The sequence below is a fragment of the Eptesicus fuscus genome, chromosome 8 (genome assembly GCF_027574615.1).
Source record: "Eptesicus fuscus isolate TK198812 chromosome 8, DD_ASM_mEF_20220401, whole genome shotgun sequence".
Taxonomy (NCBI): domain Eukaryota; kingdom Metazoa; phylum Chordata; class Mammalia; order Chiroptera; family Vespertilionidae; genus Eptesicus; species Eptesicus fuscus.
Window position 1 is genome coordinate 8,334,902 of NC_072480.1, and position 26,319 is coordinate 8,361,220.

Genomic DNA, 26,319 nt, shown 5'->3' on the forward strand with positions numbered 1-26,319 from the left:
TGGTGACAACTAAGTTCCCCTGAATATATACCCAGTCTCATTTGCCAATTTAAATCAGTCTGAAATAACATTTCTAATTGCTTCCCAGTGAGGAGAAGGCAAGGGCCTGTGTTAGGCCCTTGAGGTAGATGTAACATGCAATTGGGACATTCTCTAATAATCTGTTTTGCCTGCTGTCAAGTGATTGAGAATTGTCTAGACAACATTTTGGCAGGCTGTTGTAAAAGCTGATGAGACTCTGAGGCCTGTTTTAATAAAGCAACTAATTGATCAGCATGTGCATTTCTTTTAGTTAACAGGCCGAGTAATAAACTGTGAGCCCTGATGTGAGTGATATAAAAAGGATATTGTCTCTGTTGTACAATCTGCTAAATTTGTTTAAATAGTAAAAATATAAATAAACTTTGGTCACTGAGCCTTTTAAACGAGCAGTTTCAATTCTATTAGCTAAACCTGCAGTATAAGAAGAGTCAGAGATAATATTAAGAGGCTCTTGGAAATCCTGCAATGCAGCTTTAATAGCTTCTAATTCAATTCTTTGTACAGAAATAATTTACTCCTTTTCACTGGACCTCCTTACTTTTGCCTTTTAGCATAACCACTGTTGCCTGTCTCATTCTTGTTCTTATATTTTTAATTTTAGTCTGCAGATGCAGAATAAAAGTCTTAAAAAAAAAAAATCCGAGCTCTGCAAGCGTCATATCAACATCTATTAAGAAATTAAAGAAGATGGAAATGCTGGGAAGCAAGATCAATAGTAATTAACATAAATGTGAGAAGTCCAGTCAGAAGGCTGAATGGGGCTCTTTGATATTCACAGGGAGAATATCTGCATTTTATTACCTACTGCAGACTTAATGGCCTAAAGCAAACTCTCCCAATCTGATAATCTTACTGTTTAACAAACATCACCATTGATATGTCCTTTTGCATTCTTGAAAGGCAATTGTTTATTCTAGTAAATAAAAGTAGATGGGAATGGAGGTCACAACTGGCTTCCCCCATAATTTCCAAATTTATATTTCTTGTCTTGTGTATTAATTTGCACGTCAGCCCTTTCTCCAAGTCTTTGAACCCGAGGTCATGCGGGCCGTGGCTTCACAGTCAACAGAAATTTCCAAAATAAAACGCAAAGAGAAAAAAGGAATAAAAAAAGGAGATGAGAACATCCAAAGAATTGCGGGTCAATTACAAAGATGTAATGCACACGCATTGGCAATACCAAAAAGAGAAAAGAAAAAGAAAGAGAATAAATATTTGAAGTAATAATGGCTGAAAACTTTCCAGATTAAAGATAAACACCAAACCACTGTGAACGGAAGGAGCCACATGCTAACCTGACAAGCTCAGGGGAGGCCTGCCTGGCAGTCTTGCAAACTCAGAGACCTGAAATAACCACAAAGGATGGTTTGAAAATTAAATATTTAACTACAAACAGGTTATAGTGGGTAGTCATGTCCTAGTCCGATATCTTCCCTGACAAAGATCAACTTAGATCTTCCTTCCTGAGCCCATTTGCCTTTTTGCCTCTAAGATAACATAACTGTGAGATGTCTGGGTAACTTGTAACTTCCCTCTTTTGCTGGAGCCCCTGGGGCACAACCAAATGTGGTGGGCACCAGGACAGATACTTCAAATTCCTTCATTATCATGTTAATTGTTCCTGTACCCACCTAAGTATGTGTCCATCATTTTGCTTTTTATCCAATCCCAGGGGTTTCCCACCATTTGACTTTAACCCACCTCCTTAATCCATCACCAATGAATTTCATGTAGCCGACCTATGTCCCTCCTTTGATGGCAATGTATAAATACAGATGTAACCCACCATTTCCTCGGAGCATTATCTCAATTCATTGAGGTTCTGCTTCCCGGCATATGTCGACATTTTGGCTCAAATAAACTCACTAAAATTCTTTACAGGTTTCAATGGTTTTTTTCGTTAACACACAGATCCAGGAAGGTCAAAAAACACAAAGCAGGAAAACAAAAACAAAAAAACTCCACTTAAGCATATATGATAATTAGGCTGCAGAAAAAAAACAAAAACATCTTCAAAGAAGCTAGAAGAAAACCACCTCACCTATAGAGGAGCAAGGATAATAATTACTTTAGACTTCTCTTCAGAAACCATGCACGCAAGAGGAGTGTGATGTGAAATACCACTAACCTAGAATTCTGTATCCATCAGAATTATCCTTCCAAAGTGGAGAAATAAAGACTTTCTTGGACAAACAAAATTGAGGGAATTTTACCCTAGTAGATCTGACTTACAAAGGGTATTTAAAGAAGTTCTTCAAGAAGAAGAAAAATGATAGTCAGAAACCTGGATCTACAGAAAAAAAGAAAGAGCATTGAAGAAGGAAGAAATGAAGATATAAAAATAGTTTTATTTCTTATTTTTAAGTAATTGAACAGACAACAGTTTGTTCAAAATAATAGTAGCAACGATGTATTAAGTGATTGTAACTTTGGATAAGTAAAATGCATGACAGAAAAATTATGAGGGACTGAAAAGAATAATTGGGTACTTGCACTAATCATGAAGCAGTACAGTATTATATGAAAGTGAACTTAGATTATTTGTAAACTAGTGGCCCGGTGCACGAAATTCAAGCATGGAGGATGGGTCTGTCCCTCAGACTGGCCTGCACCATCTTCAATTTGGGACCCCTCGGGGGATGTTCGACTGCCGGTCGGGATCGGGCTTAAACTGGCAGTTGGACATCCCTCTCACAATCCGGGACAGCTGGCTCCTAACCGCTCACCTGCCTACCTGCCTGATTGCCCCTAACCACTTCTGCCTGATAGCCTGATCACCCACTAACTGCTCCCCTGCCGGCCTGACACCTAACTGCTCCCCTGCTGGCCCAATCGCCCCCCAACTGCCCTCCCCTGCGGCCCAATAGCTCCCAACTGCCCTCCCCTGCTGGCCTGATCGCCCACAACTGCCCTCCCCTGCCGCGACCCGCCTCCTCCGCCGGGACCCGTCTCTTCCACTCAAGGAGGCGGAGATGACAGAACCAGCCTCCTCCATGCAGTGCAGAGCCGCGGGACCCCCAGGTCTCACCACCGGGACCAGCCACCGGGCCCCGCCTCCGCTGTGGGTGCAGCCATCTTGTGACGATGTCACGCATGAGGGCCACCTAGGCTTTTATTAGTATAGATGTGTACTGTAAACCTTAGGGAAACTAATTTAAAAGGATTTCAAAAAGAGAGGAGAAAAACTGGAATCAAAATAATTAAAATCATACAAAGCAGAAAAGAGTGAAAGACTAAAGAAAAAAACAATAAGAACAATGAAAACAGCAACAAATGTGGCAGACATTAATCCAATTATGTAACCAATCACTTTAAACATCAATGGTATAAATAAGCATTACAATACAGAGATTGCCTGTGTGGCTCAGTTGACTGAGTATTCCCATGCACTAAAAGGTCCCTGGTTGATTGATGCCTGGTCAGGGCACATGTCTGGGTTATGGGATTAATCCCCAGTAGGGGGCCTGCTAAAGGCAGCCGATTGATGTTTCTCACTCTCATCAATGTTTCTCCATCTCCATTCCTCTCTCTCTAAAATCAATAAAAACATTTAAAAAAATAAACAAGACCTAACAATAAGTTGTCTATAAGAAATTCACGTTAAAGATAAATATAGATAAAAAGTAAAGGAATAAAGATATATCATGCTAACACTAATCAAAAGAAACTTGCTACATTAATTTCAGTCAAAACAGACTTCAGAAAAAGGAAAGTTATTAAGGAAAAGGATAAAAGGGACATTGTGTAATGATAAAGCGATCAATTCTCCAAGAAGAAACAACAATCCTTAATGTTCATGCACCTAACAACAGAGCTTCAAAATACATGAGGCAAATATTGATAGAACTGTAAGGAGAAATAGAGGAATCCACTATTATAGCTGGAGACTTCAATATTCACCTATCAAAAATGAACACATCCAGCAGGCAGAAAATCTATGAAAACAGGGTTGAACTCAACAGCATGATCAACTGGATATAACTGACAACTAGAGACTGCTTCATCCAACAACAGTGGCATACACATTCTTATAAATATCACATTGAAAATTTACCAAGATAGACCACACTCGAGAAAATAAAACACATCTTAATGAATTTCAAAAAACAGAAAGTTTATAATGCATTCTCTGAGACCAAAATGGGATTACTAGTAATCTAGAAGTCAAAACCAGAAAGACAGCTAGAAAACCACAAAGTATTTAGAGATTAAACAACATACTCCCAAATAATATGAGTAAAAATGTCAAAAACTTTTAAAATAAAAATACTACTTATAATTTGTGGGGTGCAGTAAAAGCAGTGTTTTGAGGAACATTAACAGCAATTCAAAATAAGAAGAGAGATCTAAAGTCAATAATCTAAGCTTCCACCATAAGAAGGTAGAAAAAACAACAAATTAAATCCAAAGTAATGAAAGTAAAAATATATATATATTATAGAGCAAGTCAATGAAATTAAATATGGGGCGTAGAGAAAAATCAATGAAACCAAAAGCTGGTTCATTAAAAATATTTTTAAAAGTTTATAACCTCTAGCTACATCAACTAAAAAAGAGAGAGAAGACAAATTATAATATTAGAAATGAAAGAAGGGCTTTCCCTACTGATCCCATGAGCATTAAAAAGAAAATTCTATATAATAAAAAGGCAATGTGCTAATTAGACTGAATAGTAGAATGACCATCTGGATGACCTTCCAGACGAAGCCGGGGCTGCAAGGGCTGAGCCCCATGCACGAATTTCATGCATCGGGCCTCTAGTAAAGGAATATTATGACAAGTCTATGCTCCCAAATTTGATAACCTATATGAAATGGATTAATTCCTGTAAAGACACAAATCTCATACAAGCATAATTAGATAATTTAAAAAGGCCTAAATGAATGAAAAAAGTTGAATCAATGTTTAAAGAAAGCACCACGCCTAGTTGGTTCCTATTACTCAAATTTTGGGTCAGAAGAGTCTTTGTATTTGATTTTTAGGATAGTTGATAGTCAAAAGTGAACAATAAAGAAAGACACATGTTTTTGGGGGTGAAAAATGGAAGTAATTAAGAATCAAAGGTGCCAAGGCTACTATGTGTGTGTAGTGCAGTAACCCAGAGCTATCCTGAGCTATATCGTGGGGAATCAGAATGTGGAACATGGTACGAAGATCATCCAAGGAAAAGAAGTGACCTAGGAGTCCAGAGGAACTGGTTGGGTCTGGAAAAACAAATAAACTGGAGGAGCCAAGTTCCAGAAAGTGCTTCTGAACAGCAGAGGCAAACCAAAAGAACTTATAAGTGAAGGGATGTGGGCAGCATTTCCACCATTGTCTCCTGTAGAAGCAGCTTTTGGCTCTGCCCAGTTGGCCTTTCAGTGTTCCATCTGGATGTGACTTTTAATAGAAAGTGACTTTTTCTAGAATGGGGGATAGTTTTATGAAGTTTAGTGAAGCGTATTCTTGAATTTATGGAATGGGGGAAATTTTTCTAAATCTAGAAAAATGAAAAAGTCCTGAATAAGAGCACCATATTGGAACCAGAAGGCTTACATCTGAAACATGACTCCATTTACTGCATTATCCTGAGCAAATTACTGTCTTATGCTTCAGTTTGATTATCTATGAAAATAGGGATAACTACACCTACTTCATGTGGTTAATGCAACGTTCAAATGAGGTAATACATACAAAGTTCTTAGAATAGTGCACACAGTAAATACTCAATAAATATTAGTTATGCTGATGAGGAGTTGAAGAGGTAGGAAGAGGAGGAGCTCAATGGGTCCCATGTACACACTGTTTTATTAATTACAGAAACCTTCTCTTCCTCATGAGAAACCCTTTCCAGGTGGTTCTATCCCTGTGTAGTGCAGTAGTCTAGTTATACATCCCACGAGCTGCCACCACACAAGTAACCTTGGCCTGGCCAATCTGAGCACTCCCATACACCTGGTTGCAAATGTTTCTAAACTCTATCCCTAGATAATTCAGTTATGTGAGTCAATCCCTTATCTCTTCTGCTTAAGTTAACTGGAAGTAGGTTTCTGTCAATGGTAACAAAATAGTCCTAATGTATTAGCCACCATTTTAATTTAATGGCTTTAAAAATTATCTACTTTTAGGCACAGATTTTCACATTAAAATGAACATAAGGACTATGGGTAAAGAAAGCACCTTTTTAGGGACTGGCAACCTTGTCTCACCAGCACTTAAAACATGCTTGTTTGGCCTAGCCGGTTTGGCTCAGTGGATAGAACATTGGCCCATGGAGTGAAGGGTCCTGGGTTCGATACTGGTCAAAGGCAAGTACCTAGGTTGCAGGCTTGATCCTCGAGTGTGGGAGGCAACCAATCAATGTGTCTCTCTCACGTCCCTTCCACTTTCTCTAAAAGTCAATGGAAAAATATCCTTGGGTGAGGATAAAAAAAACAAAACAAAACACACACACACACAAAAATGCGTGTTTGGGGAAATAAAAGAATATTAAAACAAAGCTGTTTTATGAACAATAAATAGTTCATGTATCTCTTATGATAAAGAATCAGGCCAGACTGACCTTAAAGCCTAAAATCAAAAGGGCAAGTTCAAATCACACAGAACATGAATAGAAATAACAACTACATAGCACTCTAGCTAGACAGTTTGATTAAATGAGTAATCTTTTTATTGCCAGATAATAAAAATCAATACAAACATAAAACAGAACAGAGGAATATAGAAAGAGTAGGCAGCATCAGGAATGTCTCCCTACCTAGACAACAATGGCACTGCCAGAGTCTGTCTGACGTAACTATTTTGGAATTCTGGCTTTAGTTGAAGGCAACTTCCAGAGGAAATCTAGGATAAATTGTGGTCAATTTCAGCTCTTAGCACAGTAGCAGCTACCCATCCATCACACCTGACCACATGGCACACAGCTGTGTACATGTCGTAACTTGTGGGACTAGGATGGGCAAAAGACTGTCCTCCAAATATTGCTCTAATTTCTGATTGCTACTTCTGATCTCAGATGTGCAGACAAAGATGTGAACAGACTGTTGCAAGCTCCTCCTACCTCTGGCTAAAGTAACTTCCGGGAAATTTAAAAGACCCAGTGCCCTTTTATTCCTCCTTCATTTTTCACTTTTCCCCTTTGAGAAGGCAAACATTAAAGAACAGGATATTAAAAAACACTAGCATATATTAGGTAAATTAGAAACAGACTGTGCACAATCTAAGGAGAGGCTCAGAAAAGACATAAAAAGGCATTAAGTTTACACCTCAGATTGATCCTCAGCATAGAGACAGCATCAAAAACAATAAACAAATGCAGTAACAACAACAACAAAGTAAACCCTGGGGGAGGGAGAGAATATGATTTCCAGAGTTACCACATAATTAGATTCAAATACCCAGTGTTCAATAAATAAATCTTAAGGCATACAAAGAAACTAGGGGCCCGGTGCATGAAATTCATGCATAGGGGTGTGTGTTCCTCAGCCCAGCCTGCACCCTCTCCAATCTGGGACATCCTTCTCACAATCCAGGACTGCTGGCTCCCAACTGCTCGCCTTCCTGCCTTCCTGATTGCCTCTAACTGCTTCTGCCTGCCAGCCTGATCACCCCCTAACCACTCTGCTGCCAGCCTGATTGATGCCTAACTGCTCCCCTGCCTGCCTGTTTGCCCCTAACTGCCCTCCCCTGCAGGTCTGGTCACCCCTAACTGCCCTCCCCTACAGGCCTGGTCCCACCCAACTGCTCTCCCCTGAAGGCCTGGGTCCCCCCCACTGTCCTTCCCTGCAGGCCTGGTTGCCCCCAACTTCCCTCCTCTGCTGGCCTGGTCACCCCTAACTGCCCTCCCCTGCAGGCTTGATTGCCCCCCAACTGCCCTCCCTTGCACGCCTGGTCCCTCCCAACTGCCCTCCCCTGCTGGCCTGATTGCCCACAACTGCCCTCCCTTACAGGCCTGGTCCCTCCCAACTTTCCTCCCCTGCTGGCCATCTTGTGGTGGCCATCTTGTGTCCACATGGAGGCATTCATCTTTGACCACATGGGGGCAGCCATCTTGTGTGTTGGAGTGATGGTTAATTTGCATATTACTCTTTTATTAGATAGGATAGAGGCCTGGTGCACGGGTGGGGGCCAGCTGGTTTGCCCTGAAGGGTGTCCCGGATCAGGGTGGGGGTTCCCTTGGGGCATGGGGCGGCCTGGGCGAGGGGCCAGTGGTGGTTTTCAGGCTGGCCACACTCCCCGGTGACCCATGTGGAGGCCCTGGTATCTGGGATTTATCTTCTATAATTGAAACTTTGTAGCCTTGAGTGGAGGCCTGTGCTGGCCAGGGTGTGCAGAAAGCTTGGCTTCCTCCGTTGCTGGGGGCAACCCAAGCCTCCTGTTCGCAGCCATCTTGGTTGGGTTAATTTGCATACTCACTCCTGATTGGCTGGTGGGCGTGGCTTGTGAGTGTAGCGGAGTGATGGTTAATTTGCATATTACTCTTTTATTAGATAGGATAGGAAAATATGGCTCATTCAAAATAAAAACATATTAAAAAGAATTTGTCCTTAAAAAGGATTTAATGGCAGATATAGCAGGTAAAAACTTTAAAACAATAATCTTAAGGATACTCAAAGAACTAAAGGAAGACAAAGAGAAAAATTTTTAAAAATGTGTGAATGGAATGGAGATATCAATAAAGAGATAGAAACACACACACACACACACACACACACACACAAATAAAACCCACAAAGAAATTCTGAAGCTGACAACTACAATATCTAAAATGTAAACTTTACTAGAAAAATTCAGAAGCAGAAAAAACAATTAGTGATCTTGAAGATAAATAAAGAAAATGGAACCCTGGCCGGTGGCTCAGTGGTTAGAGTATTAGCCTACACTCTATAGGGTTCTGGGTTTGATTCCTGGTCAAGGGCACATACCTGGGTTGCAGGTTGGATCCTGGCCCCAGTTGGAGTGGTGTGGGAGGCAATGTTTCTGGCTCCCTCTCCCTCCCTTCCACTCTCTAAAATCAATGGAAAAAATATCCTCGGGTGAGAATTAACTACAACAAACAAATAAAAACAAACAAATAAAAAAGAAATTATAGAGCCTAAGGAACAGAAAAAAAAAATTGAAGAAATGTAAAGAGTATAGAGATCTATGTGATAACATCAAATGGACCAACATGCACATTATGTGAGTCCCAGAAGATGACAGGGTCAGAGAGAATATTTTTAAAATAATAATGGCTGTAAACTTTCAAAACTTTAGAAAAGACATGAATATAAACATCCAAGAAACTCAACAAACTCCAAGAAAAATTAACTCAGACACATACCAAAACACATTATAATCAAACTTTCAAAGACAAAAGGCAAATATATTTTTCCAATTTTTAAATAAATATATTTTTATTTATTTCAGAGAAGAAGAGAGAAGAATAGAGATAGAAACATCAATGATGTGAGAAAATCATTGATCAGCTATCTCCTGCACGCCACACACTGACATGTGCCTTGACTGGGAATCAGACTGTGACCTCCTGGTTCATAGGATGACGCTCAACCACTGAGCTACGCTGGCTGGGCCAATTTTTTTTAAAAAAATTGATTTTAGAGAGATCGGAAGAGAGAGAGAAAAACAATGACTGGCTGCCTCCTGCACATCCCCTACTAAGGACTGAGCCTGCATCACAGGTATGTGTTGCTCTAAGGTGCCCAGGCTCCCTCCTGCACATCCCCTACTAAGGACTGAGCCTGCATCACAGGTATGTGTTGCTCTAAGGTGCCCAGACTAGGAATTCAACCAGCAACCTTTTGGTGCACCGGATGATGCTCAACCAACTGAGCCACACTGGCCAGCGTCAAAGGGCAAATTTTGAAAGCAGCAAGAGAGAAGTCATCACATACAAGGGATTCTCAACAAGATTTTCTGCAAATTTTTATTATTTTGGAGACCAGAAGACTGTGGGCCAATATATTCAAAGTTCTATAAGAAAAAAATATTTGACCTCTTTCTGAATCGGGTCACCAAAGGGAGAGGAGCTGCCGCCATGTCCACCACACGAAATGGACATTCATGTACAACTGCTGCAGTTTCCTGATCAAGAAAAACAAACAGGTCATGGCTGGGCAGCTCTGTTGGTTAGAGCCTCGTCATCCGATACGCCAAGGTTGCGGGTTTGATCTCTGGTCAGGGCAAATATAAGAAACAACGAATGAATACAATAAATAAATCTCAAGGCATATAAATCTCAAGGCAATAAATAAGTGGAACAACAAATCTCTTTCTCTCTCTCTCTCTCTCTCTCATCAATAAAAAAAAGAAATTATTTACAAAAGGAAAAAGTTGTATAGCACTGAATCAAAAAATCTGAATGCCTGAAACTCCTTCCACTACAAGGGCTGATTCACCACAAGTTGGTGGGTGTGGAGCCTGCAGACCATAACAAAGGTGTGGTGGTCATCATGTAGTGGAGATCTGACTAGCAAAGCCACCCTCCTAGTGTGGATCACCAATCAGTTTGGTTCTATCTTGACCTCTGATGCGAGAAGTAAGAAAATTGCTCCACTCAAACTTCCTGGCAATGTGAAAAAAAATTTCCTTAATAGTCGAATCAGTTATATAGTTCACAAGGAACTGGAATTAACATAAATCAAAACTAAAATTAAAAAATATAGTACAATTTCATCATCATCCTAGAGAAGTTGGAAAGTGAACCAGCAGGCCTGACTTTAGGGGAAAGGATGATACTATTACACTGATGTAGCACTAGGTTACAGAACCCTCATCACACAGGCTTCTGCTGAATCTTAGGATAGCAGTGAAACTGCTACTTATAACAGTATTGAATTATGTCAATATGTGAGATTAAACAGCCACAACTGAAATACAATAGTAAAACAGAATAACAAAAAACAATGAGGGGAATGGGGAAGAGTGTAAGATCGGCTTATAGAAATTATGGGGATAGAGGAACCAACAAAATGACACCACAAGAAAGCAACCAGATAAATCCCAGAGGTGGGGTGGAGCAGGGGCATGAGATATGAAGAACTGCTCTAGAGTAAGAGGCGCAGGAGGCAGAAACGGCAAGTGAAATGTGTAGGCCTGTTTTGATCTTGGTTCCCACAAGCCCAATGGGAAAAAAACAGATTCCATACTGTCAAGGAAATATGAATATAGACTGGATATTAGATGATGCCAACACACTGCTGTGAACTTAATTAGGTAACAATGGTACTGAAGTTACTATGTAAGAAAAAAAATCCATATTTTTAGATATATAATAAGTATTTAAGAGTGAGCTGACATGAGGTCTAGGATGTACTTTAAAATACTTTAGCCTGGCTGGAGGGTATAGCTCAATGGTTGAGTGTTGGCCCATGAACCAGGAAATCACAGTTTGATTCCCCGTCAGGGCACATGCCTGGGGTTGCAGGTTCTATTCCAGAAGGGGGTGTGCAGGAGGAAAGCTGATCGATGATTCTTTCATCATTGATGTTTCTTTCTATCTCTCTCCCTCTCTCCCTTCCTCTCTCTGAAATCAATAAAAACATATTAAAAATAATACAATAAAATACTTTAGTAATAAGAAAGAAAGAAGAAATAAAAAAAAAGAAAAAAAGATGAAGCAAATTTGGCAAAATATTGATAACTAGAGGCCGGGTGCATGGATTCATGCATGGGTGGGATCCCTCAGCCTGGCCTGCGCCCTCTCGCAATCCAAGACCCCTCAAGGGATGTCGGACTGTCAGTTTTGGCCCGATCACCGCCTGGCCTGCGGGGATCAGGCCGAAATTGGCAGTCTGACATCTCCCGAGGGATGTAGCAGTGCTGAAGCGCAGGTGGCCGGGAGGAGTCCTAGCTGGGGTGGGTGCAGCTCCACTGCCGCTTATCCTGGACCCACTGTGCCTGCCTCCGCTGCCTGGTAGCACTGCCGTAGAGGCGGGAGGCTCCCGCTGCCGCAGCAGTGCTCACCAGCTGTGAGCCTGGCTTCTGGCTGAGCAGCACTCCCGCTGTGGTAGCGTACTGACCACCAGGGGGCAGCTCATGTGTTGAGCGTCTGTACCCTGGTGGTCAGTGCACATCATAGTGACCAGTTATTGTGCCGTTTGGTTGATTTGCACATTAACCTTTTATTATATAGGACTAGTGGCCCGGTGCATGAAATTCGTACACGGGGGGTGCGGGGGTTCTCTCAGCCCAGCCTGCATTCTCTCCAATCGGGGACCCCTTGAGGAATGTCCAACTGCCAGTTTAGGCCCGATCCCTGCAGGATCATGCCTAAACCGGCAGTCAGACATCCCTCTCGCAATCTGGAACCGCTGGCTCCTAACTGCTCACCTGCCTGCTTGCCTGATTGCCCTAACTGCCTCTGCCTGCCTGCCTGATCACCCCTAACTGCCTCTGCCTGCCTGCCTCATCGACCCCAACTGCCCTCCCCTGCCAGCATGATTGCCCCTAACTGCCTCTGCCTCGGTCCCGCCACCATGGCTTTGTCTGGAAGAACGTCCGTAAGGTCTCCTGGTCTAATTAGCATATAACTCTTTTATTAGTATAGATTATTATATCTGAGAAATGAATATATGGAGGTTACTTATTCTATTTCTGTTTATTTTGAAAATTATCATAATAAAGGAGTTTTTTTTAATTGAAAGTACCAAGCTCACTACACACATACTAAGAAATAAATTATAAATTTTCATATATTAACAGAAGTCTTTATTCTTTTATTTTTAATCCTCACTTGAGGATATATATTTTTTAATTGATTTGAGAGAGAAACATCAATTGGTTGCCTCTCATACGGGGGATCGAACTTGTAACCTAGGCTTGTGTCCTGACCAGGAATCGAAGCTGAAACCTTTTGGTGTACAGGAAGATGCTCCAACTAAGCAAGCCACCTGGCCAGGGTTGAAGTCTTTATTCTTTTGAAATTCCACAATATCATCCTTCTGTGAGAGTTCAGTGTTTTCTGAATAGTTTTAAATAGAAAACATCCCTTTTGGATTATGTGAATGCTCTTGATATTTTGAGAACACACACCTAAGCAAGGAATAGACAATACTGAATTCTACTTATCAATGATAACTTTATACAAAATAGCATCAACATAAAAAAATGACTCACTGAAACCCATTATTGGTAGAAAAGACATAGTCTCCAGGTATTAAAAACAAGAACCACACACTGGAAGAAGATGAGATAAAAGTTTCTCAATATGAGTACTTTTTAATGTGCTTTTGACTTTCTGAACCATGTTAATGTACTGCCTATTCAAAAATACAATTTATCTTATTTATATACTAGTGGCCCAGTGCACGAAAATTCGTGCACTTAGGGGGGTCCCTCAGCTGGGGGATCGGGCCTAAGCTGCAAGTCAGGCATCCCTATGGCAGCCCGGGAGCCCTCGGGGGATGTCCGACTGTGGCTTAGGGCCTAAACTGCAGTCAGGCATCTCAGCGCTGTCACGGGGGCGGGAGAGGCTCCCGCTGCCTTCGGCCCAGCTTGTGGCTGAGTGGCACTCCCCCTGTGGAAGCGCACTGACCACCAGGGGGCAGCTTCTAAGTTGAGCATCTTCCCTCTGGTGGTCATTGCGCATCACAGCAACTGATTGTTCCCGGTCATTCCACCTTTAGGGTCAATTTGCATATTATCCTTTTACTATATACGATTTTTAAATCCTTACCCAAGTATATGTTTTTATTGATGAGAGAGAGAGAGAGAGATGTGAGAGAGAAACATCAATCGGCTGTCTCCTATACTCACCCCCACAAGGGATCAAATCTGTAACTTAGGTATGTGCCCTGACCTGGAAACAAACCTGCAACCTTCTGGTGTACAGTACAAAACTCCAACCAACTGAGCAAAAAAATATTTTTAAAATAAATTTAAAAAAAATAAAATAATTCCAACATACTTTTTATAAAGACTTACTTTTAGTTTTCCATGAAGAATCTACCACTATAACTTGAAAAACAAGAAAATTATCTGCTCTTTAAGGTTTATCATCAAGACACAAGACTATTTTCCAGGGACAACCTTGAGAAGTTAGTTTTTTGTCTTACTTCTAATAGGTTCTTTCTTTTCTTTAGGCACACATTTAATAAACCTGAAAGAAGTCTGAAATATTTAACATAAAGCAAAAAAAGTCCCTGGGATTAGCTTTTAAAAAAAGCTCTAATCAAGGAAAAGCTCCTATTTTTTGTTTTGTGTCAAACCACATCTTTAAGTTTAGTTGAAAGTAGAGGATTTTAATTAACAAGGATTTAGAAATCTTCACTTTGTTCCATTCTTCTAACCTCAAACCCAAACTATTTTCCCTTTATTTTCTCATCCATTACCTGTTCTTCTCAGCTACTCATGTCAATCAAGATTATTGAAACCTCAAACCGAACCCAATCACTCATCTTTTAAGCTACTTACAATAGATGTTTTAAACTCCCAATTCTTACTATCTTTTATCAAGCATCTCTGGATCCCTTTCCCTAAGATAACAGCAAAACAAAGAAACTAGAAACTTTAATTAAATAAAGTAAAGCACCTAGTGGATATCAGGTAGGTTACACTGTGTTCCTGGAATAGCTGGTGATTTCCTACTCAAAGAACCAACAAGCCTGATGGAAACTTCTGTGAGCCAATGAGGTTTAGGAAGACCTCCAGAGTGTCACACTGTTTTCAACAAATCTGATAGATGATATATGTCATTCACAAAATGTATCACTGGATTCCTTTTAATAAGAATTTCCAATCACTAGTTTAGACATAGGCTTGAACAATGACTATCAACTGTTGACCTAAGAAGCAATATACAGGCCAAAAAGGACTCTGTGTGGTTAACTGGGTCCAAATTCATAAAGGGTTCCTTTCATGAACGGGAAAACCACAGATGGCTGCCAAACCTCCTGCACTGCCTTCCTTCAGTCTGAGCCAACTTTATAAAGGAGTTCCTGGACTGAATTTTAACCAATGGGTTAAGACCTGCCCATGCACAGCTATATCCTCATCTGCATTGTTACTGACCAATCAGAGTGGCTCCACAATACCCAATCAGGAAACATGATTCCAACCAATTAGGACAGTGCTATTTGAGCCAATCAAACTGTGCAAAATTGATTTCTCATTTGCATAAAGGACCAATCAGAGACCAGGGCAAGTATTTTGTCTGGGAGGGAGAGGAGCATACTTTTAGAGAGTGTTTCCCAGATTTGCAAACTGTTCAACCAAATAGTTTCTCCTTTTACCTCACCCCAGATGTGGGACTCCTGTCAACACTGAATCAGCTGCAGCAACTTTTTTTTTTTAATTCTTTATTGTTGAAAATATTACATACGCCTCCTTTTCCCTCCATTGACCTCTCCCAGACTGCTCCCGCCCCCCAGGTCAGGCCTTCACCCCTTTATTGTCTGTGTCCACTGGTTATGCTAATATGCACGCATACAAGTCCTTTGGTTGTTCTCTTACCCCCGCCTCCCCCATCCTCCGTGCCTTCCCTCTGAAGTTGACAATCTGTTAGATGCTCTGTCTCTGGATCTATTTTTGTTCATCAGTTTATGTTGTTCATTATATTTCACAAATGAGTAAGATCATGTGATACTTATCTTTCTCTGACTGGCTTATTTCGCTTAGCATAGTGCTCTCCAGGTCCATCTATGCTGTTACAAATGGTAAGAGTTCTTTCTATTTTACAGCAGCGAGGTATTCCATAGTGTAGATGTACCATGGTTTTTTAATCCACTCATCTGCCGATGGCACTTAGGCTGTTTCCAAATCTTAGCTATTTTAAATGGTGCTACTATGAACATAGGGTACATATATTCTTTTGATTGGTGTTTCTGATTTCTTGGGATACATTCCTAGAAGTGGGATTACTGGGTCAAATGGGAACTCCATTTTTAATTTTTTGAGGAAACTCCATACTGTTTTTCACAGTGGCTGCACAGTCTGCATTCCCACCAGCAGTGCAAGAGGGTTCATTTTACTCAATGGGCAAATACTAAAACCATTTCCCCTAAAATAGGAACAAGACAGGGATGGCCACTTTCACCATTCCTGTTTGATATAGTATTGGAAGTGCTAACCATAGCGATCACACAAGAAGAAGAAATAAACGATATCCAAATTGGAAAAGAAGAAATACAACTGTCATTATTTGCAGATGACATACTGTATACAGAAAACCCTAAAGACTCCATCAAAAAATTACTAGATTTAATAAATGAATTCAGCAACATAGCAGGATACAAAATATCTATGGCATTTTTATACACCAATGATGAACTCACAAAAAGGGAAACTAAAAAAAAATATATCATTTAACCATTGCAACAAAAAAATTAAGATACCTAGGAATAACCCTAACTAAGGAGGTAAAAGACCTGTACTTGGAAAACTACAGTATGTTGAAAAAAGAGAGAGAGGAAGATATAAACAAGTGGAAGAATATATCTTGTTCATGGATTAGTATAATCAACATCATTAAAATGTCTATACTTCCCAAATCAATCTAGAGATTCAATGCAATCTCCATTAAAATACCTACGGCATATTTTACAGCCCTCCAAAAATTTATGGAATAAAAAAAGTCACAGACTAGCTGCAGCAATCCTGAGAAAGAAGAACAAAGTTAGAGGGACTCACAATAGCAGATATCAAGTTATATTACAAAGCCACTGTGCTCAAAACTATCTGGTACTGGCACAAGAACAGAATGACAGAACAGAGAACCCAGAAACTGACCCAAGCCATTATGCTCAATTAATATTTGACAAAGGAGGCAAGAATATACAATGAAGTTAGACAGTCTCTTCAATAAATGGTGTTGCAAGAAATTGGACAGATACATGCAAAAAAAAAAAGAAACTTAAATAGATGCAGCAACCTTTTGTTGACACAACCAATATGCATTTACTGAGAGCCCAAAGAGTGTATTCCACATTTAACTGCAAACAAACTTTGTTCTTAAGAGCTTTAAGATCTGGTTGAGAAGACACATTTAACAGAATGAAAAAAAAAAAAAAGAACACGTAATTAGAAGACCAACTCTGTAGCACACAGACTGTAAGCATAGTGGAAGCAGGAGCTGCAAACGCCAATTCAGACCTGGAGGCTTCTGTACTCTGGCAAAATTTCACAGGAAAGCCAGCAAAAGAGGGTAAAAGGAACCTTACGAGACACAAGATATAGGCTCTTCCTAGACATAAAGGGACCTGGGTGAGGGACAGAAAGTTTAGTTTGGCTTATGTAAATTGTGCAGTAAGAGGAGCTGTGGGAGAGTATAGGAAGGGCAGGTTATACCCACCAAATACCTGTGGATGTTTATGTACTTACTAGAGGCCCGGTGCACGAATTTGTGTATGGGTAGGGTCCAGCCAGCCCACCCCGATGGGGGCCCATCAGGCCAGGTCAGCAGGGGAAAAGGGGCATGGGCAGTTGGCTGGGCCCCCAATCGGAGTGTTGGGGGCTGATCAGGGGCCGGGCCAGCTGGGGGGTGGGCTGATCAAGGCCTGGAGGCCGCAGTGTGCATCATAGCCACCGATTGTTCTGGTTGACTGCCACAGTGTACATCATAGTCACAGGTTGTTCTGGTCGTTTTGCTGTTCTGGTCATTGGGCTTTTATATATATACTAGAGGCCCGGTGCATGAAATTCGTGCATGGGGGGGTGGTGTCCCTCAGCCCAGCCTGCACCCTCTCCAATCTGGGACCCCTCGAGGGATGTCCGGCAGCCGGACATCACTTTCACAACCCAGGACTGCTGGCTCCCAACTGCTCGCCTACCTTCCTTCCTGAGTGCCCCTAACTGCTTCCACCTGCCAGCCTGATCACCCCACTAACCACTCCCCTGCCAGCCTGATTGATGCCTAACAGCTCCCCTGCCAGCCTGTTTGCCCCTAACTGCCTTCCCCTTCAGGCCTAGTCACCCCATCACCCCTAATTGCCCATCCCTGCAAGCCAGGTCACCCATAACTGCCGTCCCCTGCAGGCTTGGTCCCCCCCAACTGCCCTCCCCTGCAGGCCTGGGTTGCCCCCAACTGCCCTCCCCTGCTGGCCCATCTTGTGGTGGCCATCTTGTGTCCACATGGGGCCAGGATCTTTGACCACATGGGCGCAGCCATCTTGTGTGTTGGAGTGATGGTCAATCTGCATATTACTCTTTTATTAGATAGGATTAGAGAGGATAGAGGCCTGGTGCACGGGTGGGGGCCAGCTGGTTTGCCCTGAAGGGTGTCCCGGATCAGGATGGGGGTTCCCTTGTGGCATGGGGCGGCCTGGGCGAGGGGCCTGTGGTGGTTTGCAGGCTGGCCACTCCCCCTGGCAACCCAAGTGGAGGTCCTGGTATCTGGGGTTTTTTTATCTTCTACAATTGAAACTTTGTAGCCTGGAGCAGAGCCAAGCCTTCTGCTTGCTCTGTGGCGTGGCAGCAGCCATTTCTGTTGTGACTTATGTATCTTCTATAATTGAAACTTTGTAGCCTGGAATGGAGGCTTGGGCCGGCCAGGGCTGCAGAAGCTTGGGTTCCTCCATTGCCGGGGGCAACCCTGGCCTCCTGCTCTCCAGCTCCGTGGCTGCTGCCATTTATTTACCTTCTATAATTGAAACTTTGTAGCCTTGAGTGGAGGCCTAGGCTGGCAAGGAGAGGCGGAAAGCTTGTCTTTCTCCATTGCTGGGGAAACCCAAGCCTCCCTCCTGCTCTCTGTGGCTGCAGCCATCTTGGTTGGGTTTATTTGCATATTTGCTCCTGATTGGCTTTGTGGGCGTGGCTTGTGGGTGTAGCGAAGGTGCGGTCCATTTGCATATTACTCTTTTATTAGATAGGATAGACTAGAGGCCCGGTGCACAAAATTCGTGCACAGGAGGGGGGTCCCCTCAGCCCAGCCTGCACCCTCTCCAATCCGGGACCCCTTGGGGGAAGTTTGACAATCAGGGGATCAGGCCTAAACTGGCAGTTGGACATCCCTCTCACAATCCTGTACCGCTAGCTCCTAATCACTCACCTGTCTGCCTGCCTTGTCACCCCTAACTGCCCTGCCCTGCCAGCCTGATCGCCCTGCCAGCCTGATCGCCCCTCACTGCCTCTGCATGTCAGCCTGATCACCCTTAATTGCCCCCTTGCAGGCCTGGTTGCCCCTAACTGCCCCCCTCTGCCAGTCAGGTCGCCCCCAACTGCCCCCTCCCTGCCAGCCTAGGTGCTCCTAACTGCCCCCCCTCTGCCAGCCTGGTCACCCCTTACTGCCCCCTGCCGACCTGGTCACCCCCAAATGCCCCCCTGCTAGCCTAGTTGCCCCTCACTGGCCTCCTGCCAGCCTAATTGCCCCCAACTGCCCCCCTTGCCGGCCTGGTCACCTCCAACTGCAGCACCCTCACCGGCCTGGTCACCTCTCCCCCCTGCCAGCCTGGTCGCCCCCAAATGCCCCCCTATGCCAGCCTGGTCACCCTAACTGCCCCCCTGACAGCCTGGTTGCCCACAACTGCCCCCCCTGCTGGCCTGGTTGCCCCTCACGCCCCCCCGCCCCCCTTCCCTGCTGGCCTGGTCGCTCCACACAGCCTGCTATTCATTTGTTTGGTCATCCCTCACTAACCTCCCTGCTGACCTGGTCACCCCACGCAGCCTGCTTTGTTCAGTTGTTTGGTCGTCCCTCACTAACCCCCCTGCCGGCCTGGTCGTAGGCAGCCATCTTGTGAGGGTGTGAAGGTTAATGTGCATATTACCTCTTTATTATATAGGATTGTTAAATAAGAATGGGTTGTGATCAGATCCTAGAAGACCTTGAATGACAACTCCAATGTTATTTTGAAGGCAGTAGTGATCCCAGAACCCTGAAAAGGGTAGGATCCAAAAGTGAGCTGTCCTGCCAACCACACAGGGTTCGTCCACTCTGGATACAGTGGCAAAATGGACTTCCCTGATTCAGTATCCTTAATCTATCATTTAAAGCGGGAGTGGGGAACATCCAGCCTGCAGGCCACATAAGGCCTGAACAATCATTTGGTCTGGCCCTGCCAAGGCATTAGGGGTGAGTTAATTAAATGATTGACCAAATAGAGCAGGATAATTTTTAAGTTGATAATTTTGTATGGCCTGTGAATGATGTTATAAATATCCAAATTGCCCTTGGCAGAAAAAAAAGGTTCCCCACCCCTAATCTAAAGCTTTTCTGGCCCAGCAGGTGTGGTTAAGTGGTTGAGCATTGACCTATGAACCAAGAGATCACAGTTTGATTCTTGGTCAGGGTACATGCCCGGCGGGGGAGGTAGAGGTTGGAGGGAGGGAGGTTGTGGCTCGAGGTTGTGGGCTCGATTCCTAGTAGGGGGGGGGCATTCGGAAGGCAGCTGATCGACAATTCTCTTTCATCTTTGATGTTTCTGTCTCTCCGTCTCCCTTCCTCTCTCTGAAATCAATAAAATCATATCTTAAAGCTTTTCTAATGAACATTCTACAACTAATTTGATATACTCTTTAGATGAGTGTTTCCTTTGAGAAGATTTAAGGGAGAATTGACCCCTCTTTCAAAAGATTTTTGAGAACACTTAAAAAGCATTTTTCAGCGTGGACCATTCTTCAGAAGAATATCCACAGATGGCCAAATCCATATAATAATGTTATTTTAGTACTAATAATACAAGCATCATTTCATTTAATCCTCACATATTAAGTATTGACTGTAACAACCATCATTTTATAGATAATCTTGCTAAGAGACTTAGAGAGGATAAATAACTTTCTAAAGATTGTGTGTAGATCATTTAATGGTGGAACCAGGACTTGGCCAGGTCCCTCTGACTTCAGCAAACATGCTCCTGGCCACACTGCCCTGGAAACTCACGGGTTCCCATTCTTTCAAGTGGCTGATTCGGACAATAAAACCCCATCTCTGTGGTTGCTGTAGAAATGTGAGAACTCCCAACTTATTTGGGGACTTTCTGTCAGCAATATAAAGACTTTCCAATGTTGTATTTTTGGTAGAAATGGAGAAGAGGGAATCACTACCCTTTATTCAATAGCTTTTACTTAAGGTCACTATCAAACTGTACAGAGATTTTTATACCCCTAATTTGTGCATCTTCTTTAAATTCCAATTGATTTTATCTTTCCCAATCTTCCAATATTCATATGTAATTTCCAAAGAACCACCATTTGGGCATGCTATATTTACAGAATACAGTTAAATGACAAAAATATTACTTAAATTTAAGGCTATGGTATTAATTAATAAACAGTGGGGGACATGATATGGACAAATACCACATCAAAATCACACAGCAAAAAATTAGAAAGAAACAGATATACTGAACATATTACTTTTCAAAGTAAAAAAATATACATAAATATGGAAATCATCAAGAAAAAATTTTTATTCCTTTATGCTACATCTTAACAGGCCAATCATCCAAGCCAAATCCTTCTTTGAAAGAATTTAAAGAGATAAATTATATTTTTATGCAACTATAGGGATCAGTGTATTAGTAAAACTATACCTTATGTTAAGCTATAATATATTCTAAGCCACTTACTGTTTATCATATTCAAATTATTACAGATTTTGAATAACAGTTTATGTGCTTTTATAGAGAAGATGATATGCTGAATTTGAGATAATGTATAAAAATAATTGTATTTGATGAAGTATTATTCCTGGCTATGAGACAATTGTGCTTTGGCAGTAAATTGATTCGGGGAACAGAGATATAATAAAGAAGCCAAAGAAGGGAAAATAAATAAAAATTATGTGGGTGAACTTTTCAATACACTAATTGATTCTGAAGCACCTCTTCCTGCTGCTGCAGAAAAAAACATATCAAGTTATTGTTTTCTGTTGTATGACAAATACCATAAGAAATAATTTTTAAAATGTCTAATTTTAGTGAAGTACTTAGTACTTGATGTTTGAATAATACATAGTAATAAAAATACTTTAAAGTTTAATACCAATAAATATATTATTATCATGATATATGCTAACATGCTTTAATGAAGAAAAAGGCACAAAATTTTTATTTTCTTCCATTACCTAAATAAACCTTAACTATCTTAGTTAAACTGCATACCTCAAAAATCTGTAAGAGAAAAATGTTAGCCCTGGCTGGAGGACTTAGTTGACTGGAGTGTCATCCCATGCACCAAAAGCTTAAAGGTTGAATTCCAAGTTGTGGCATATATTTAGGTTGTGGGTTTGATACCCCATTGGGGCATATAAGGGAAGCAACTAATTGATGTTTCTCTCTTACATCAATGTTTCCCTCTCTCTCTTTCTCTCTCTGAAATCAGTAAAACATATCCTCGGGTGAGGATCAAAAAAAAAAAAAAAAGAAACAGAAAAATGTTAATGATTTGCTAAAGGGTAGAATCCTAAGAGTTTTTAAAAACTTGTATTGTGCATATAAAGTTACTTGGGACATAAACATTTTGAAATGTGTTCATTAAATACAACTCCATATTTCTTGGGTTTACATGCAAATATAAAAATTACAGAAGTAGGGAATTTTTAGGGAAAAAATATCTACACTTTGTCACAATAAAAATAAACACAGAATACAGAAGCCAGAGGAATAATCTACTTGTTTCCTAAGTTTTAATTTCATTTATATTCTTCCAGATGCCAAGTACTACTTTATTCCTTCATTGGTAAGACAAATATTTGCTGACCACTACCCTCAACAGGATACAACAGGGTTCTACCAAAGTTCCGGTCCCTCAAATGTTCAAAGTCTAAAAGAGAACCTAGAAGCTACACACAGGAGAAGGGCAAGATTCTAGACATCATGGGGAGATATTTTAAAGTCTTAAACAGGAAACGACATAAGCTATAGAATAGGCTTGTGGGGAGCGGTAAAGCATGTTACTGTGATTGAGAGCATAGCTTTTGTAATCCAAACTAAAAAATGTGGGCAGGTGCTCATCATGCCAGCAGAGGGACTGAACTGGAGAAGACAGAAGTTTGTAATGTGGGCAACTAAGCGAGAAAAGTAGTTGCATAATTAATGTGCAAAGTGCTCAATAAATACTAATTTTTTTCTTTCTTCTCAAAAAACTTACCTTTCTGCACGAATCACACCACTGTAGTAGGGGGGATCCCAAGGCATTAATTCCTACAATGAAAAAGTTCAGTTATGAAAGCTATCGACTATTTCACAACTTTTATCAATAATTTAGCTAGTTTATAAAATGTAAACCAGTTATTATATCAGAAAAGTTCTATAAAACTCTAAAAATTCATGACTTGGCAGGAAATACCAGCCTCTCTATTTTAACTTTCCTATAATCAATGAATGAGAGTTATAAGTAAGGCATAATCCCAGAATTGGGGGAAAATGTAACAAATAACATTTTAAAATATCCTATCTAATAAAGAGGGAATATGCTAATTGACCCTCATGCAATTGCAAAGATGGAGGCACCCACAACCAATTAGGAGGGAATATGCTAATTGACTGCCCCACCCTCAAAGATGGGGGCGCCCACAGCCACAAGATGGCGGCGCCCAGTCCCCTCAGCCCTGCTGGGGCAGCAGGCGCCAGCCACTCAGTGCACCTGCCTCCTGAGTTCCCCAGTCCCCTCAGTGCCCCAGCCGCTCAGTGCTGGCCTAAGGTGCAGGCAAGGTTTGGATGGCATCCGCCCAGTCTCCCAGGGCCACCCGAGACTCAGGTAACCAGGGCCGGCCGAGACATGTGCTGCCGGCAGTGGCAGCAGCAGAGGTGTGATGGGGCGTCGCCTTCCTCTGATCGCTGGGTTGCCTCCCGCCCCCGAGGGCTCCCAGACTGTGAGAGCGGGCAGGCCAGGCTGAGGAACCCCCCTCCAGTGCATAAATTTTCATGCACCGGACCTCTAGTAAAAGTCAACATTAATAGATTAAATCAGTGATGGGCAACCTTTTGAGCTTGGTGTGTCAAACTTCACCAAAAAACTGAGCATAACTCGGGTAGTGTGTCACTTTGAGGAAAAAACTAACTCCAAGACTCTAGTCACAAATGTTTCATCCTCAGGAACAGCAAATGTTTCATCCTCGGCATGCGGCCGCGTGTCATCAGAAATGGCTATGTGTGTCAGTGCTGACATGCGTGTCATAGGTTCGCCATCACTGTATTAAATCAACCATGTTGAAATCTCTCCCAAAATATAATCCATATAACGTAATGGAGGTAAGATCAGTGTATTAAAGGTAAGATTAGGTTCTTTCTAAACCTAAGCAAGAAGCTTAGAGTGGATGCCCAAAATGAAAGCAACAATTTAAAATGTAACTAAAGCAGCATTAACTCTAATCTTAGCTAAGAAAATATGTCATAGAGAAATGCTATAATAATACTGTTTTTGACAACTGGTAAAGAACAATGAAATAAGATAAGCTTGGATACCTGAAGGATCATCCTCCCCACAAACTATACAGGTGACAAAAAAAGTGTTTCAGAGACAAGGCAATGAAGTCAGACTGCTTGGGTTCAAGTCTTTGATCCACACTAGTTTTAAGACTTGCAAAACTTATTTCTGCTCACTGACTTTCTTTTTTTTTTTTTTTTATTGATTTTTTACAGAGAGGAAGGGAGAGGGATAGAGAGTTAGAAACGTCGATGAGAGAGAAACATCGACCAGCTGCCTCCTGCACATCCCCCACTGGGGACGTGCCCACAACCAATGTCCATGCCCTTGACCGGAATCGAACCTGGGACCTTTCAGTCCGCAGACCGACGCTCTATCCACTGAGCCAAACCGGTTTTGGCCTCACTGACTTTCTTGTTCTCCTCCTACATGACCTGATCTCTTCCAGACTGTACCCTGAACCCACCTCCTCTGAATCACCCCCTCCCTCAGTCTACTATGGCTGCACTGGCCTCCCCATGGTTCCCTGATCACACAGGGCAGTTTCTTCCTCAGGCCTCTGCACCTGCTGGTTCTCTCTCGTAAAATGGCCTTCTCTGTGCTATCTCCATGGCATACTCCTCACATCTTCCAAGTTTCTGCTCAAGTCCACTTAACTAACCAATATGTATAAAATAGCAACCTCCGTCCCCTTTTCTCTGCATTATTTGGCCTAAAGCCTTTATTCATTTTATATTTTTACTAGAGACCCGGTGCATGAAATTTGTGCAGGGAGGGGGTGTCCCTCAGCCCAGCCTACACCCTCTCCAATCTGGGACCCCTCGAGGGATGTCCGACTGCCTGTTTGGGCCCGATCCTACCTGGATCGGGCCCAAACAGGCAGTCGGACATCCCTTTCACAATCCAGGACTGCTGGCTCCCAACTGCTTGTCTGCCTGCCTTCCTGATTGCCCCTAACCGCTTCTGCCTACCAGCCTGATCACCCCTAACCACTCCCCTGCCAGTATGATTGATGCCTAACTGCTCCCCTGCCAGCCTGTTTGCCCCTAACTGTCCTCCCCTGCAGGCCTGGTCACCCCCAACTGCCCTCCCCTGCAGGCCTGGTCCACCCCAACTGCCCTTCCCTGCAGGCCCGGTCACCCCCAACTTTCCTCCTCTAATGGCCTGGTCACTCCTAATTGCCCTCCCCTGCAGGCTTGATCGCCCCCAACTGTCCTCCCTTGCAGGCCTGGTCCCTCCCAACTGTCCTCCCCTGCTGGTCTAATCACCCACAACTGCCACCTTGCAGACCTGATCCCTCCCAACTGCCCTCCCCTGCTGGCCATCTTGTGTCCACATGGGGTCAGTTATCTTTGACCACATGGGGCAGCCATCTTGTGTGTTGGAGTGATGGTCAATTTGCATATTACTCTTTTATTAGATAGGATAGAGGCCTGGTGCACGGGTCAGGGCCAGCTGGTTTGCCCTGAAGGGGTCCCGGATCAGGGTGGGGGTTCCCTTGGTGCGTGGGGCGGCCTAGGCAAGGGGCCTGTGGTGGTTTGCAGGCTGGCCATGGCCCCCAGCAACCCAAGCGGAAGCCCTAGTATCTGGGATTTTTTTATCTCCTATAATTGAAACTTTGTAGCCTTGAGCAGAGCCAAGCCTCCTGCTTTCTCTGTGGCTGCAGCCATTTTTGTTGGGATTTATTTATCTTCTATAATTGAAACTTTGTAGCCTTGAGTGGAGGCCAAGGCAGGCCAGGGCAGGCGGAAAGCTTGGCTTCCTCCATTGCCGGGGAAACCCAAGCCTCCTGCTCTCTCTGTGGCCGCAGCCATCTTGGTTGGGTTAATTTGCATACTCGCTCCTGATTGGCTGGTGGGTGTGGCTTGTGGGTGTAGTGGAGGTACAGTCAATTTGCATATTACTATTTTATTAGATAGGATTAAAAATTTTTAATGTTGACACTGTAGATGTCTCCCCTTTCCCTCCCTTTGCCCACCTCCAATTATACCCCCTCCC

General features: G+C 42.6%; 1 protein-coding gene across 3 annotated transcripts in view; it reads right to left on the minus strand.

The window, feature by feature from the left end:
* The window catches only part of MIPEP (mitochondrial intermediate peptidase), a 226,584-nt gene that overhangs the window by 140,464 nt on the left and 59,801 nt on the right, over positions 1–26,319 (minus strand). For all 3 annotated transcript variants that reach the window (XM_008159476.3, XM_028136327.2, XM_054719749.1), the window contains exon 10: positions 23,044–23,096. In XM_008159476.3, the coding sequence (XP_008157698.2) occupies positions 23,044–23,096 (53 nt within the window). The remainder of the gene's footprint in view (positions 1–23,043; positions 23,097–26,319) is intronic.